The following is a 13,075-nucleotide window of genomic DNA, read 5'->3' as shown; positions in this document are numbered from 1 at the left end:
CTAAAAGTGGCGAGATATAAACAGTTAAACACACGTGTATGAAGCGACGTCGTATAACTAGATCCCCCATTGCTCCTCCTCTCTGTTCTCGAGTTCTCGTTTGAATCATTTCATTCCTCCATGCTTATCCCCTTCCTCTCAGGGCTCCAGACTCCTCCTTCGGAATTACACTCCTGACCTCGCATTTCACCTCATTCAGTTAGTTCCCCAAATTCCCCTTCGCTACAATTTAGGGTTTTTCATTTTCTTGTATTATTCTCTTAGTTAGATTCACTGAATCTTGATTACATAGTTTTCCGATGCTTGGAACTTTCGAATCATCATGATTCCCTTTATCACATGCTGTCCCTTTCGCGAATCTTTCGTGTCCAAAATTTGAGGCTTTTTTTTCTTATTTTGGTTTTTGAGGTTCCGAGAAAAAGTGAAGTTCTTTCTGGGCTAGAAAACTAGTGAACTTGTCTTCTTCTGAACGTAAAACTTGTGCCTTCTGATGGAGAATCTCTATGTGAGGTGTTTTTGATAGAAAGGTTGATTTAAGAAGCGTGAATTAGTGGGAATAACATTTCAGTTCTTGCACGAGTTATGTTCTTTCTGGATTAACATGTTTTGCATGAGATATGTTCTTTCTGGGTTAGAACTGAATGAACATGGGCTTCTTATTGAGTGAAAAAACTGTGCCTTGTAGTGGAGATTCCTTGTGAGTTACTTTGGCTCAAAAGGTTGATTAAGGAATTGCATGAATCTTTAAGGATCTTAGGTTGGTGTTTGTAATTGAATTCATTAGTTGTTGCGCACTTTGGGGAAAAAAAGGGTTGTGTTCTTTCTGGGTTGGAGCTGAATGAACTTGGCTTGTTTGGAGTGTAGAAGTTGTGCGCAATGGAGGATACTTGTGAGGTGCTTGGCTCTGAAGGGTTGATTAAGAAGCACGAGTTTGTGAGGATCATAGTTCAGTGTCTATATTCATTAGGGTATGCTAAGTCTGCATCCTTTCTAGAATTGGAATCCGGTGTTTCCTACAAGTCCGAGGAGTTTCGGTTGCTCGAATCACATGTGATAAATGGGAATTGGGATGGTTGCATTAGCTTTCTTAATTCCTTGAGGGATTTGTTGGGTGAAACTAGAGATTCTGCTGTGTTTCTTGTCCTTAGACAGTGTCTGATGGAATATCTGAAGCATGGTGAGGATAATCTAGCGTTGGATGTGTTGAGGAAACGTGTTTCAGCACTGCATGTGGACAGGTACAAGATTCATGGTTTGGCTAATAGTATGCTTTCCTTGAAGGATGTTGGGGTAGATGGTGATGTAGTTCATGATTCACGGAAGGATTTGTTAAAGGATTTGGAGAAATTGCTTCCTCCACCAATTGCAGTACCTGAAAGGAGGTTGGAGCATTTGGTTGAGACTACTATTACAGCTTGGGTTGATTCATGTTTGTATCACTCTTCATTGGGTCCAGTCTCACTCTATGAGGATCATTGTTGTGGCAGAGATCAAATTCCAACGACAACCACACAGGTGCGTTGGGCTCTGATGAGTGATGACTGTTGGCTACTGCAAATAAAATTATGATTCGTGTGGTTATATTTTACCAAACCCAAATTGGAATGAATCTACTGATTGGATCTTTGCATGTTTCATTTTTAGACGTCTCATCATTATGCATCTGTATTTTAAGTTTAATTATTCTGGTTGTCTCTAGAATTTCATCAAATCTTTAATTAGGTCTTTACAACCTAGAAGTTTGTAATTAGATCCTTATATTAGATAAAAACTTCTAATCAGTCCACTTTAGTTGTTATCTTTTAGGGAAAAACATAATAATCCTAGAACATTTGTTTCTAAAATATTCTATAATTTATCCCACATCAAACACAAAAATGAATATTCCAAAAATGTTTTGTAATTTTAATAACAAACAATGATCAAGGACCTAATTGAAAAATTTGATCTAATATAGAGACTCAATTATAAACTTTTACACTGGAGGACCTAATTAAAAATTGGTGAAAATATAAAGACCGACAGAGTAATTAAGTCTTTATTTTGGGTTGATATAAGACTTTAGTTATAAAAAAAAACACAAATAATTGCATTTCATGAAAATTAAGAGGGTATCATGTGCTTCTTCAAATACAATTTGAGACATAAGTTTGCATTCTTTTATATCAGTGTTTATTGGAGGGTTTGTTGTTTTTCTGTGTCTTTCTTGGATGAGCCGTGTCTTAGGTAGTTGGGTCAGATTGAGGAGGAAACAATAGTAAATCAGATTGAGCGGCCGATATTTGGAAGTAGAGGAAGATCAAGAATAACTGCAGTCAAAACTGTTAGAAGGAATTTATATTTATAATTGGGTTACATTACAGTAGGATGGAATGACTTTGTTTAATCCATATGACTTGCCTTAGTAGGAAAAACTTGATTTTTGGTGTGTGGCGGATGTGGTTTTTAAATAGTCTTTGCCCTTGTTGCTAAGTTAGATTCTCTTTCTAAGTTTTGTTGTAAAGGGACAATGCTTTTGTATTTTTATAGTGTCTTGCTGTGTATGGAAACATAATAACTGGTCAACTTGTATGAGTTACAGGCAGTGTAGCTAGTCAAGCAATCTTCTCACTACTTTGCTTACTACGATCCATATGTTTCTGGAATTTAAAAGTTTATTTCTATTTACCTGCATGCATTTCAAGACGCAAGAGACTATTTTCCTGTCAGTTGGATTCCTAATCATAATTTGATTTGATGTAATATATGCCAAGAGACTGATTATGGTATGCTGCTTTAGCATGCAAAGGAGGATGTACGGAATATGGAGTCATAGAGGGAAATTTTCAAATTAATCTTCTATGGTCAAATGCAAACATCTGATATTGGATGTGTTTTTTATTGCTTCTTTTGTAACATGTTTTTTTGATTACTACTTAAATCGTTGTAGAGTCTTTGGCTAAGATTCTTAAACCAGCAGAACTGCAGAAGCTGTGAATAATAAGTTTTCTGCCTGGTTTTAGAAGCAGGTAGGAATTGCTTAGAAAAATTAATTATATAAAAATCATTTGCACTGTCCTAAAAGTACTTTCTTTAAAAGTTTATCCAAACACTCCCATTACATGCCTTATATATTTATTCTTTTTTTGCCATGGCTGCAGATATTGACTGGTCACCGAAATGAAGTTTGGTTTGTTCAGTTTTCTAATAATGGAGAGCATCTAGCCTCTTCATCCAATGATTGTACAGCTATAATATGGAAGGTATTATAATTGGTATTATTATTTTGTATCTATTTTTGCAGTATTGATTCTTCCAACTTGAATGCCACTTGATGATAAATGCCACTCGTTCATGGTGTTTATAACCAAAAAGGTGGTTGCAAACTGTGAAATCCATACATGCCTATTTTTATATTCATATATTCACTATAGTATATGGTGCTGATAATTATAATCTATAACATTAGGATTCACATTTTAGAAATTAAAATAGACATACAAATATCATATATAGGCATGGTATATGAACTCAGGCACAGGTTGCACAGGCTGGATAAGGTTACGGGAAAACATTTTATTTATACTCTGTGTTCGACGGTGTCATTAATTCCTTCATGTTAATTTGTACACAAGTGATGAGGACCTGTTTAAAACATCTATAATCTCAATATTTGAAGAAAATACTGCTGATCTAATAACTATTCAGGAAAGCTTGAGATTGTTAAGAAAAATTATTCTTTTGATGGTAAGAGCGGGGATGTCTTTTATATTGCTCCCCAAATACTATTTACATTGTGTGATTAAAACTGTTGGTTTTTGAAGACTTTGTCAAGAGATGCGAGATGGGTTAGGCAGTAGTGTGTATGGGAAAACAAATGGAGTAATAAGGAAGGGAAAAGTTGTATGCTTCTCAATTTTTTTTTTTGGAATGTTAGGTGTCTCTTAATTGGTAAGATGCTAAGATGGAAGAAGACAGTTGTTACAATTGTAATAAGATGCCCACTTATATATTCTTTAGGGTTAGACACCCACTTATATTTATCTTGTTGTTAGATGCCCACTTATACTCTTTGATCCTAGTTACTGATGTATATTACAGGAGCCATTGTCAACATTCTCATTACAACATAAAAAGTGAATGAATAAATAACATAGGACAATTCCCTCTTGCAAACTACAAGATCAAATAGTTGGACTATAGGATGGTCAACTTTTGTTTATTCCAGGATCAGTGGCCAAATCCATTTTTTCTTTTCAGGATAAAAATTACCAAAAGAAAAGGGGGGGAAAAAAACCATTTTTTAAAGGATTATTTCCCTTGTTCTGTTGGTCATGGCTGGTTGGATCAATTTAATTCATAATGCAATAGCTTGTACCAACTTTGTTCCTGGATAAATGGCTTGCGTGAAATGAAGTTAATATAATTTGGGTTTTTCTTGTGAGATTAACTACCCTTGCAAAACTATCTGGTATTTAAGATATTGAACTTCATGGATAATACTTTAACTGTTTTTATTTATTTATTTTTAATTAAAAAGAAACTATTTGGTATTTAAAATTCAAATTCATTGAGTTAAATATGAATCTTGTTTACAAGTCATTTCGATAAGACTTGGCAGATAAGATGGTATAAACTTGTAGTCATGATTTAGTTTTATATCCTGTGTTCGAATGTAGCAAAGGAGTATATTGAAGGGAATTGATTTCTAATATTCTGAAATATTTGGTTCAGGTGCTTGAAGATGGGAAATTGACATTGAAACATACACTTTGCGGTCACCACCATGCCGTGTCTTTTGTGGTGTGGAGTCCTGATGACACCAAATTGCTAACATGTGGGAACACAGAAGTTTTAAAACTGTGGGATGTTGAAACAGGTACATGCATGCAAACATTTGGAAATCAAGGCTTTGTTGTCAGCTCATGTGCCTGGTTTCCCAATTCAAAGCAGCTTGTGTGCGGCAGTTCTGACCCGGAGAAGGGAATCTGCATGTGGGATTGTGAAGGAAACGAGATTAAAGCATGGAGAGGAATGAGGATGCCCAAAGTTGTAGACATTGCTGTTACTCCAGATGGTGAGTATCTCATCAGCATATTCCTGGATAAAGAAATTCGGATTTTGCACCTTGGAACCAATGTGGAACGGGTTATTTCAGAGGAGCACCCCATCACATCCCTATCAGTTTCCAGTGATAGCAAATTCTTCATTGTCAATCTGAACAGCCAGGAGATTCATATGTGGGACGTGGCTGGACAATGGGATAAGCCATTGACGTACACAGGCCACAAGCAACGCAAATATGTGATAAGGTCATGTTTTGGCGGATTGAATGGCAAATTCATTGCCAGTGGAAGTGAGAATTCTCAGGTAGTTCCCCTTCTTATAGTGTACCAATCTGTAGCAGCTAGAGATAGTTATAGAATTATCATGATAAGGTATTAATTGAAGTGCTGCGAAATTTATTTCACGCAGGTATACATTTGGAACACGCAGAACTCCAAGCCAATCGAGGTTTTATCTGGGCACTCCTTGACAGTGAATTGCGTCAGTTGGAACCCCAAAAGGCCCCAAATGTTGGCGTCTGCTAGCGATGATCATACAGTTCGGATATGGGGACCCCAGCTTATGGGAGAGAAAAAAGGGTGCAACTTGAAATAGATTGAAAATTAAGTGACCAAGCCTAGTGTTGTGTATAAACAGCTCTCTATTCTTTTTTGCCCCAAAATAAGTGGCTCATCATGAGTTTGCAAAGTCCTGATTTTTACCCATGCAGGAATTTGGAATTTTGGTCCCATCTGTATATCCCTTTTCCATCCTTTTTTGTAACTGCTAATGGTACTCTCCACTTCAGTTTGTTAGAAACTAGAAACTGGTGGGTTAAGGTTAGGACTTAGGACTTACAGTTTATGATTTTATTTGAATATTGATAATCTAAAAATTGTGGAAGACTTGTTATTTTATTTGATTTTCAAAATTAGTATTCAATATAGACTTAAATGGCACTGTAAAGTATTGGGGATATAGTTGTAAATGGCCAACATTGGGATATTATTGCAATTAACAAGATTACATTCTAATATTGCAAAAATAAGTTAATGATTCTTTTGCAAATAAAAAAAAAAAAGGTGAATTGTGTTGGATAAAAACTAGTTAGGACCACCATTGCCGAAATTGGCTCCAAAAGTGCCTACTAAGTCATATACTCATAGTCATATGTGATATGTTTAGTCTCCTCCCACACCCGATGACCCAACAAAGCACAGGAAGCTTATCTTTTTTCTTTTTCATTTTTTTTTATTTTAAATTTTCCCCCTCAACATAATTAAAAATGAGAAGGAAAAGAAGTTTGAACTACTTTATTAGTATCTATAATTTTATCAAATTTTTAGATGATTCATATAACTTAAAAATTTGTAATTAGGATTTTATATTAGATAAAACCTTATAATTAGGTATTTACTAAATGACATAATTAAAAGATTTAATCTATTGTAAAAATTTAATTACAAATTTTTAAATTATAATAAAGACCTAATTAAAATTTTTATGAACCTATAAAAACCATCAGAATATCTAAGAAAGAAAAAAAAAATACTTCTTAACAACATACACAAAATTACATATATCTGAGTGTCATTTATTGTAAACCGTTAATATAATAAACATTTATGCATCTTGGCATCTTTAGTTATTTCGCTTCATAAAACTAAGATCGATGGAAACTCACATTTCTATAAATTGCAGACTTAATTTGTTATTTTAAAAAGTCGAGATGAAATTAATTCACTCTTTCAATTTGGAATATCAGCATGTATATTCACAGAGTTAATATTAATTTAAAAATAAAGGCTAATTTGGTTTGAGTAGGACATGCATTTGACTGATTGGTTCTTCTTTTGACTAAAACTGCCATTCCTGCATCTGATGAATTACCACAAGAGCCAATCAATGTGCATAATAATGATATTCATCCGTTCAATTAATATGTTGGATCAATCAATTAATAATAATAAAAAAAAAGTTATGTTACAGAGACAAATATTTTTGCCATTTAAGTCTAATTAAGATAGTATAAATTCAACAAAAATTAACTTCAAATTAGAGAGCGTATAACACGCGTCCGTGCAACTGTTCATTTGTGCGAAGGTTAATATGAAAAACGCTTTTTTTCCTCGATCAAAACTGAAATGATCAAACTTCAAATGATGCTCAAAGTCTCTCAAAAATCTTCGCGAAAACTCAAGAAAATCTCAAAGCTACGTTCGAAATCTTCACCAAAAAATACAAAAATAGAACACAAAAGATTATTGAAGGTGCTGCTCACTAATCGTCCTATTTTTTCACTTTTCTCTTTCGTATTTTTGATTGCGAAACACTAGATAGTCATATTTCTGTTTATTTAGTATATTCATTTTGCGTTCTTATGTTAAAGTAGTAGATACTACTATTCTCATTATACTGTTCACTTGGTGATAACTGTGTTAGGTTGGTATAAAAATACTACATAGTATTTCTCGTATAGTTTAACCTATATTTACATGTGTTTGAGAGATTTTAATGTGTTTTTGTGCATGTTTGAGTGTTTGCATATTTTGAAACTGAGTTTGAGAAATTTGTTCATGAATTTGTTGTAACTAGCCCATAGAATGTTGTTATAGTGCTTCTCGTATCATTTTGTGTATGTTTGATTGATTTACATGTCTTTTTGAACTGAGATTGTGTGATATAATCAAGAAATACTTTTGATACATTTGGTGTGACTTTAAGTGAATTTCATGTGAATTGAGGTGCATTTGGTGTTATTGACTTATTGTTACCTATTAACTTAATCTTTTATTCCTTACATAAAAAATGACAATTAAGAGAGTTGCTGAGAGGAGCACCACAAAGAAGAAATAACCAAAATATCAAGTAAGCATATATATGTTAGAACAATCCATTTCTGTTTTATAAATATAGTTATGTAACATAATTTTTATTTATTTACAAAAAATTCATTATTTGAGACGCTTCACAAGATTCATTTTTGATATGTTTAGCAAGATGAGTGATGACAAGAAAGCTGTTGTCAAAGAATTGAGATTTGCTACTATGAGACATATCCTAGTTTTAAATGTGCTGCATAGGCTCTTGAAAGAGGTGGCATATTCATTTGATTTGTATAAAAACACACTGGATATGTAATACGGTGTAATCTACATCTTCCCTGACAAAATAGGAGATGTCATTGGCTTGAGTGCATCTAACAGACCTCCCGCTAACCTAAGTGAGCATTCAAATCTTGATTTTTTTATATTATTTCTGTGTTATTGAAATATTTTTGCTACTGTTGTAGGAAAATGCTATCAAAATAAAATTGTAAATAAAAAAAATTAATAAAGAGCGTAAGAAAGTTATTAAAAATTTCAAAGGCTATACTTTGTAACAATTGACAAAGTCTTTGATTGACATGAGTATTGATGGGCTAGAAAATCAGCTAAAATTTCAAAGGAGATTCATCCTCTTCATTTAGAAGTGCTTTTTATTGCTAATAACAATAAGCAAAATTTTTTCAATTCACATGCCACCCATTTTTCATGTGGATACAATACAAGAATGGAATTGAGTTGTTCACGTGCTCAACTTCACCATCAAAGGCATAAAAAGGTCACAAATCAAAAAAAAAATTGCAATTAATGGCTGCTTCTTTGCACTGATGATTGTATATTTTTAGGAATCCACATACAAGAATAGGCTGGCGGATAAAATTCCTGGACCACCATAAGTGCAACATTGGACAAGGAAGAAGCTGGTTACAAGAAGAGAAAGCGAAGTGAACAATAAAATGGTAATTCAATAGAAATCGTTTTCTTTAATTTCGGTGCATTTGTTTAAAATATATTATGCTAATTAAATATCATTCTGTTTTAGGATCTCATAAGAAGAGCATAGCTGAGGGACCAGGGACGGATCTACCTTCAACCATGTGGGGGCAAATGCCCCCATTGAATTTTTATAAAGCTTCATGTAAAATACATAAAAAAATATATTTGCCCCACTCAAAAAATAAATTTGATCCCACTAAATTTTTTTCTTGGTTCACACACTTTTCAATGTATAGAAATGGAAAAGAAAGACACGAAACATAAACATTAATCAATAATAAATATATAAAAATACCAATACAAAGCACATCTATTCAATTTTAATAATATCTAAATTATTTGAATATTTAAAAATAATTTTAGATTTTTGGTATGTTTATGTAAATAAATATTACCAAAGAATTTTTTTATAAATTGTCTATATCAAAATTTGTAGCAAAATTTTAAAATTTAATCAATGAAAGACTAAAAAAACTGAAAATAAAACAAAAAAAATATTGTCTGAAATTAAATGGCTTAGTTTCTAAAATAAAAAAAATTTACATAGACTCGAAAGAATATTAGTAACAACAGCATTAGTTGAAGAAATCTCTTCGACTATAAATATTATAAAAAGTCAATTTCATAATTATATGGGAGATGAATTTTTAAATGATTGTTTAATAACATATAATGAAAAAAATATTTGATTGTATTGACAATTGAAAGGAAATATAAAACCTATTTAACTTATTATTTTAGAGTTTAAATTTATTTGTTAGACAATTTGAAAACTAATTATAATTTACCATAACAAAATATAATTATAAAAATTATTATCATTTTATATATGCATTGCCCCCACTGACAAAATTTTCTGGATCCGTCACTGTGAGGGACCAATCAAAAAAAGAAAAGAAAGATAAAAGAAAGGAAAAAAAAAGAAGAAGAATGTTATATTGGACTCATATTCAAAAAGTTAAAGTGATTCTAAGTATGAGTCTGATTCTGAATATGAATCTGAGGAGACACCGATGAGAAGAAAACAACCCCAAATATTGGCAAAGATGTAAGTGTTACTTTTCACTGTCTTTGTAAATATTTATTCTTTTTATTTATCTCATGTGTTTGTACTTTTTCAGGCTGAAATCTGTAAAATCCGCAAAATTAGTAAATAGAATTTTATAGTTTAATAAGATAGACCTAATTAAAATAAGAATTTTGACACTAATTTCAAAGAACTTGCTCCAAGATTGGGACGAACAGGCCGGACCAAACAAACCGGGCCCAAAATGGGCCCAAGGACCATCATATATAACATGAACTCAGTTACTCTAACCCCATTCATTAGAGTTCCACGCTGATTTGGGGGAGGAGAAACAAAACCCTCATGTTATTATTCTTCTCACACTTTCAATGATCATAACTTTCAATCCGGAGCTCCGATTGACGAGCCGTCAGCAGTCACGTGTTTGTCTCGAAATTTTCTACAAAAAGTTTAGTACATAACAAGGTGAGAAACCCACATTCCTAGCTTCTGTTCTCTCTTTTATAATTCGAAAATTTGGTAGTTTTGGGTGTTGAGATTCTTGGTTAATTTGATATTTTAGGGTTAAATTAACTTGAAGAATTAGCAGGATTTTGTTTGATTGAGGCATATTCAAGGTAAGGACCCTCAAACCCTAGTGAATCCCTTAATTAATTGTGTTTGGGTATTGAGTGTGTATGTATGGACATATGTGGAATAGGTAGTGTATTGTGTATACATGTGATGTGGAGTAAGATTGTGAAGATGGAAGCTTGACTGGGCCCTTGGATGCTGAATTTTGGCGGTGGAGCTTGTGAACTTGCTTAGTTGGGTTATCTTTGGGGTTTTACGAGGAATCAGCTAAGGTACGATTTAAGTTTCATTTAAGTACCGTGTGATATGATGTGGATTCCTAGGTTAGATGCCCCTAGGATTAAGCTTGAATGGTATGATTGATTGGTATTACATGTGTAGTAGATGATATTGATATTGGATAAGGACTGTGGAATTGTGCATTGTTGTTGTATTGTTTGAAATTGGTATTTGATAGTGAATAATGTGGTTATGAGTTTATTTGATGAAATATTGGGTCGGAGGCCGGAAAGAGGTAAGAACGGTAAGTGATAGTTGATGATTAGTGATTAGATGATGATTAATGAGGATATTGAATGTGAAAGTTGAGCCTATAATGAGAATGTGACGAATCATTGATGATTGATAAGTTTTAATAATGATTATGAATAATAATAATAATTGATTGTTGATTTATGAATAATGTTGGTTAGTTGGAATCTGTTGGATTGAAATTGATAGAATTGGATATTGATATGTAGAGAGAGGGGTGATAAGGGTATGGAAGAATTTTGGTTAGAAATTGGGTTGTTTTAGGTTGAGAAACTTTGGTATGAGAAAGAAATGTTGGAAAATGGAGGTTTTGAACTTTTGAGTAAAAATTGTATTTTTATGATCTTCACATGCTTTTAAACCTGTAAACCTCTAATTTTACTCTTTTAAACCCTAAATATTAGTTTTAAGTATAATGAAGAGATTAAGTTATAATAAGAGAGTACTTGGAGGTGAGGAAAAGCTTGAGACATGTTGAGTTATGAATGGGAATTGGGAAGTGTAGGAATGGGGTATGTATGAGGTATTTTAGCCTTAATGAAATTGAATAAATGAATGAATGAATGTAAGTGAAAATGAATGAAGAATTATTACTAAAGTATGATTGATGATTAAATGATTATGATTAATTGAGGAAATGTGAAAATGTTGCGAGTATGCCGGAGATGCATATATGAGTTAATGAATGAATGCGGTAAATGAGTCATGATAGAAATGATGGATGTGAGTATGCTTGTGTTTTCTCTCTGGTTCTAATGGTGACAGGGTATGGATACCCTCTAATGGTGACAGGGCATGGATACCCTCTAATGTTATTATGGTGCAACAGAGAGACTGTGCCTGTGTTAGCTACCGGATACGTCGGGTTTTGGCAAGAATATCAACACGTGAGCTTATGGCCAGTAGGGTAAACATACATCATCTTGCATATGCTTGATTTATTTAGGTTTGCCTAGTTGTACATATTCCATAATTATTTGCTAATTGTCTTACTTGCCTTACTGGTGCACTACTTGTCTGTATTGTTTGTGTTTGATTCGGTTCTTGGGTTAGGTGGATCGAGAGGTGGTGAAATATGAAGGATATTATGTTAGAATTAGAATCCCCTATGATAGTTACCTAGTTATGCATTAATGAGAGCTTAGGATGGATATGACGAGATAAGAAGTTTAAGATGCTTAGTGAATTTATATTATAGTACATTGTATTTATTTTGCACATTACCGTACTGGGAACCCATGGGTCGAGGGTTCTCATTCCGTATATATTCTCTGTTTTTCAGATGCAGGTTCTGGTACTCAGCAGTGAGCTGAATTTATCTGGAAGGCAGCGAAGTTTATTTGGCTCTGTTTTGTACTTTTAGAATCTCTCCGTTTTATTTTTGAAAACCTTCAATATGAATTACGTAAATGTTTAATTTGCATCCTGTCTATAGAGGTGATGATGTATCTTTGGGAGAGATAGGAATTACTGTTGTCAATCTAGTATTAAGTTTTCTGTACCCTAGCTGGCCTAAACTTCGCAGGTCGCGACTAGGCTATTTTACTTATGATTATATCTATACATATATAAATATATTCTCCTTACCTTATTCTTTCTTAATGACTTAATTTCTTAACGCTTTTTGCACGTGCTTTATCGTCTGTTATCTACATACGAGAGTGTTACTTTCGTTCGCGATTTTATTTGATTCATTTTCAGGCTTCTCGTTTACTAATTCTTTCATTTAAACACATATATACACACTTACTAATATTCCACCTTAAGTCGTACCACCATAATATCGTTGACTTATGACTCGAGCATAAGGATCTGTATATTAGGGTGTTACATTATGGTATCAGAGCAGTTCGTCCTTGTGAGCCTAAGGGATGGACTGCTTATTATTCAATGCATACTCTGAGTCTGTGCCTGTGCTAGTTAGGGTATCTAGTTGATACGTCTAGCATGAAGTTCATGAGTCTACCTTTGGTAATTTGAAGCACTTAAACTTGAGATATTGAAGCTGATCACCTTGATATCGTTTGTTTGATGTGGACAGGACCCAAATGGCGTCTCATGGACATGAACGGGGTTCTCAGGGAGGAATTCCCAAGAA

General features: G+C 33.3%; 1 protein-coding gene across 1 annotated transcript; it reads left to right on the top strand.

The window, feature by feature from the left end:
* Positions 60-5,967, top strand: LOC107625121 (WD repeat-containing protein 26). Its single transcript, XM_016327699.2, has 4 exons — positions 60-1,515; positions 3,141-3,242; positions 4,714-5,349; positions 5,455-5,967. The coding sequence occupies exons 1-4, from the start codon at positions 877-879 to the stop codon at positions 5,638-5,640; spliced, it is 1,563 nt and encodes a 520-aa protein (XP_016183185.1). The 5' UTR covers positions 60-876; the 3' UTR covers positions 5,641-5,967.

This window comes from Arachis ipaensis, chromosome B02 (assembly GCF_000816755.2).
Source record: "Arachis ipaensis cultivar K30076 chromosome B02, Araip1.1, whole genome shotgun sequence".
In the NCBI taxonomy this organism is placed as follows: domain Eukaryota; kingdom Viridiplantae; phylum Streptophyta; class Magnoliopsida; order Fabales; family Fabaceae; genus Arachis; species Arachis ipaensis.
The sequence above is the reverse complement of the archived record's forward strand: the minus strand, read 5'-3'. Positions and strand labels throughout refer to the sequence as shown.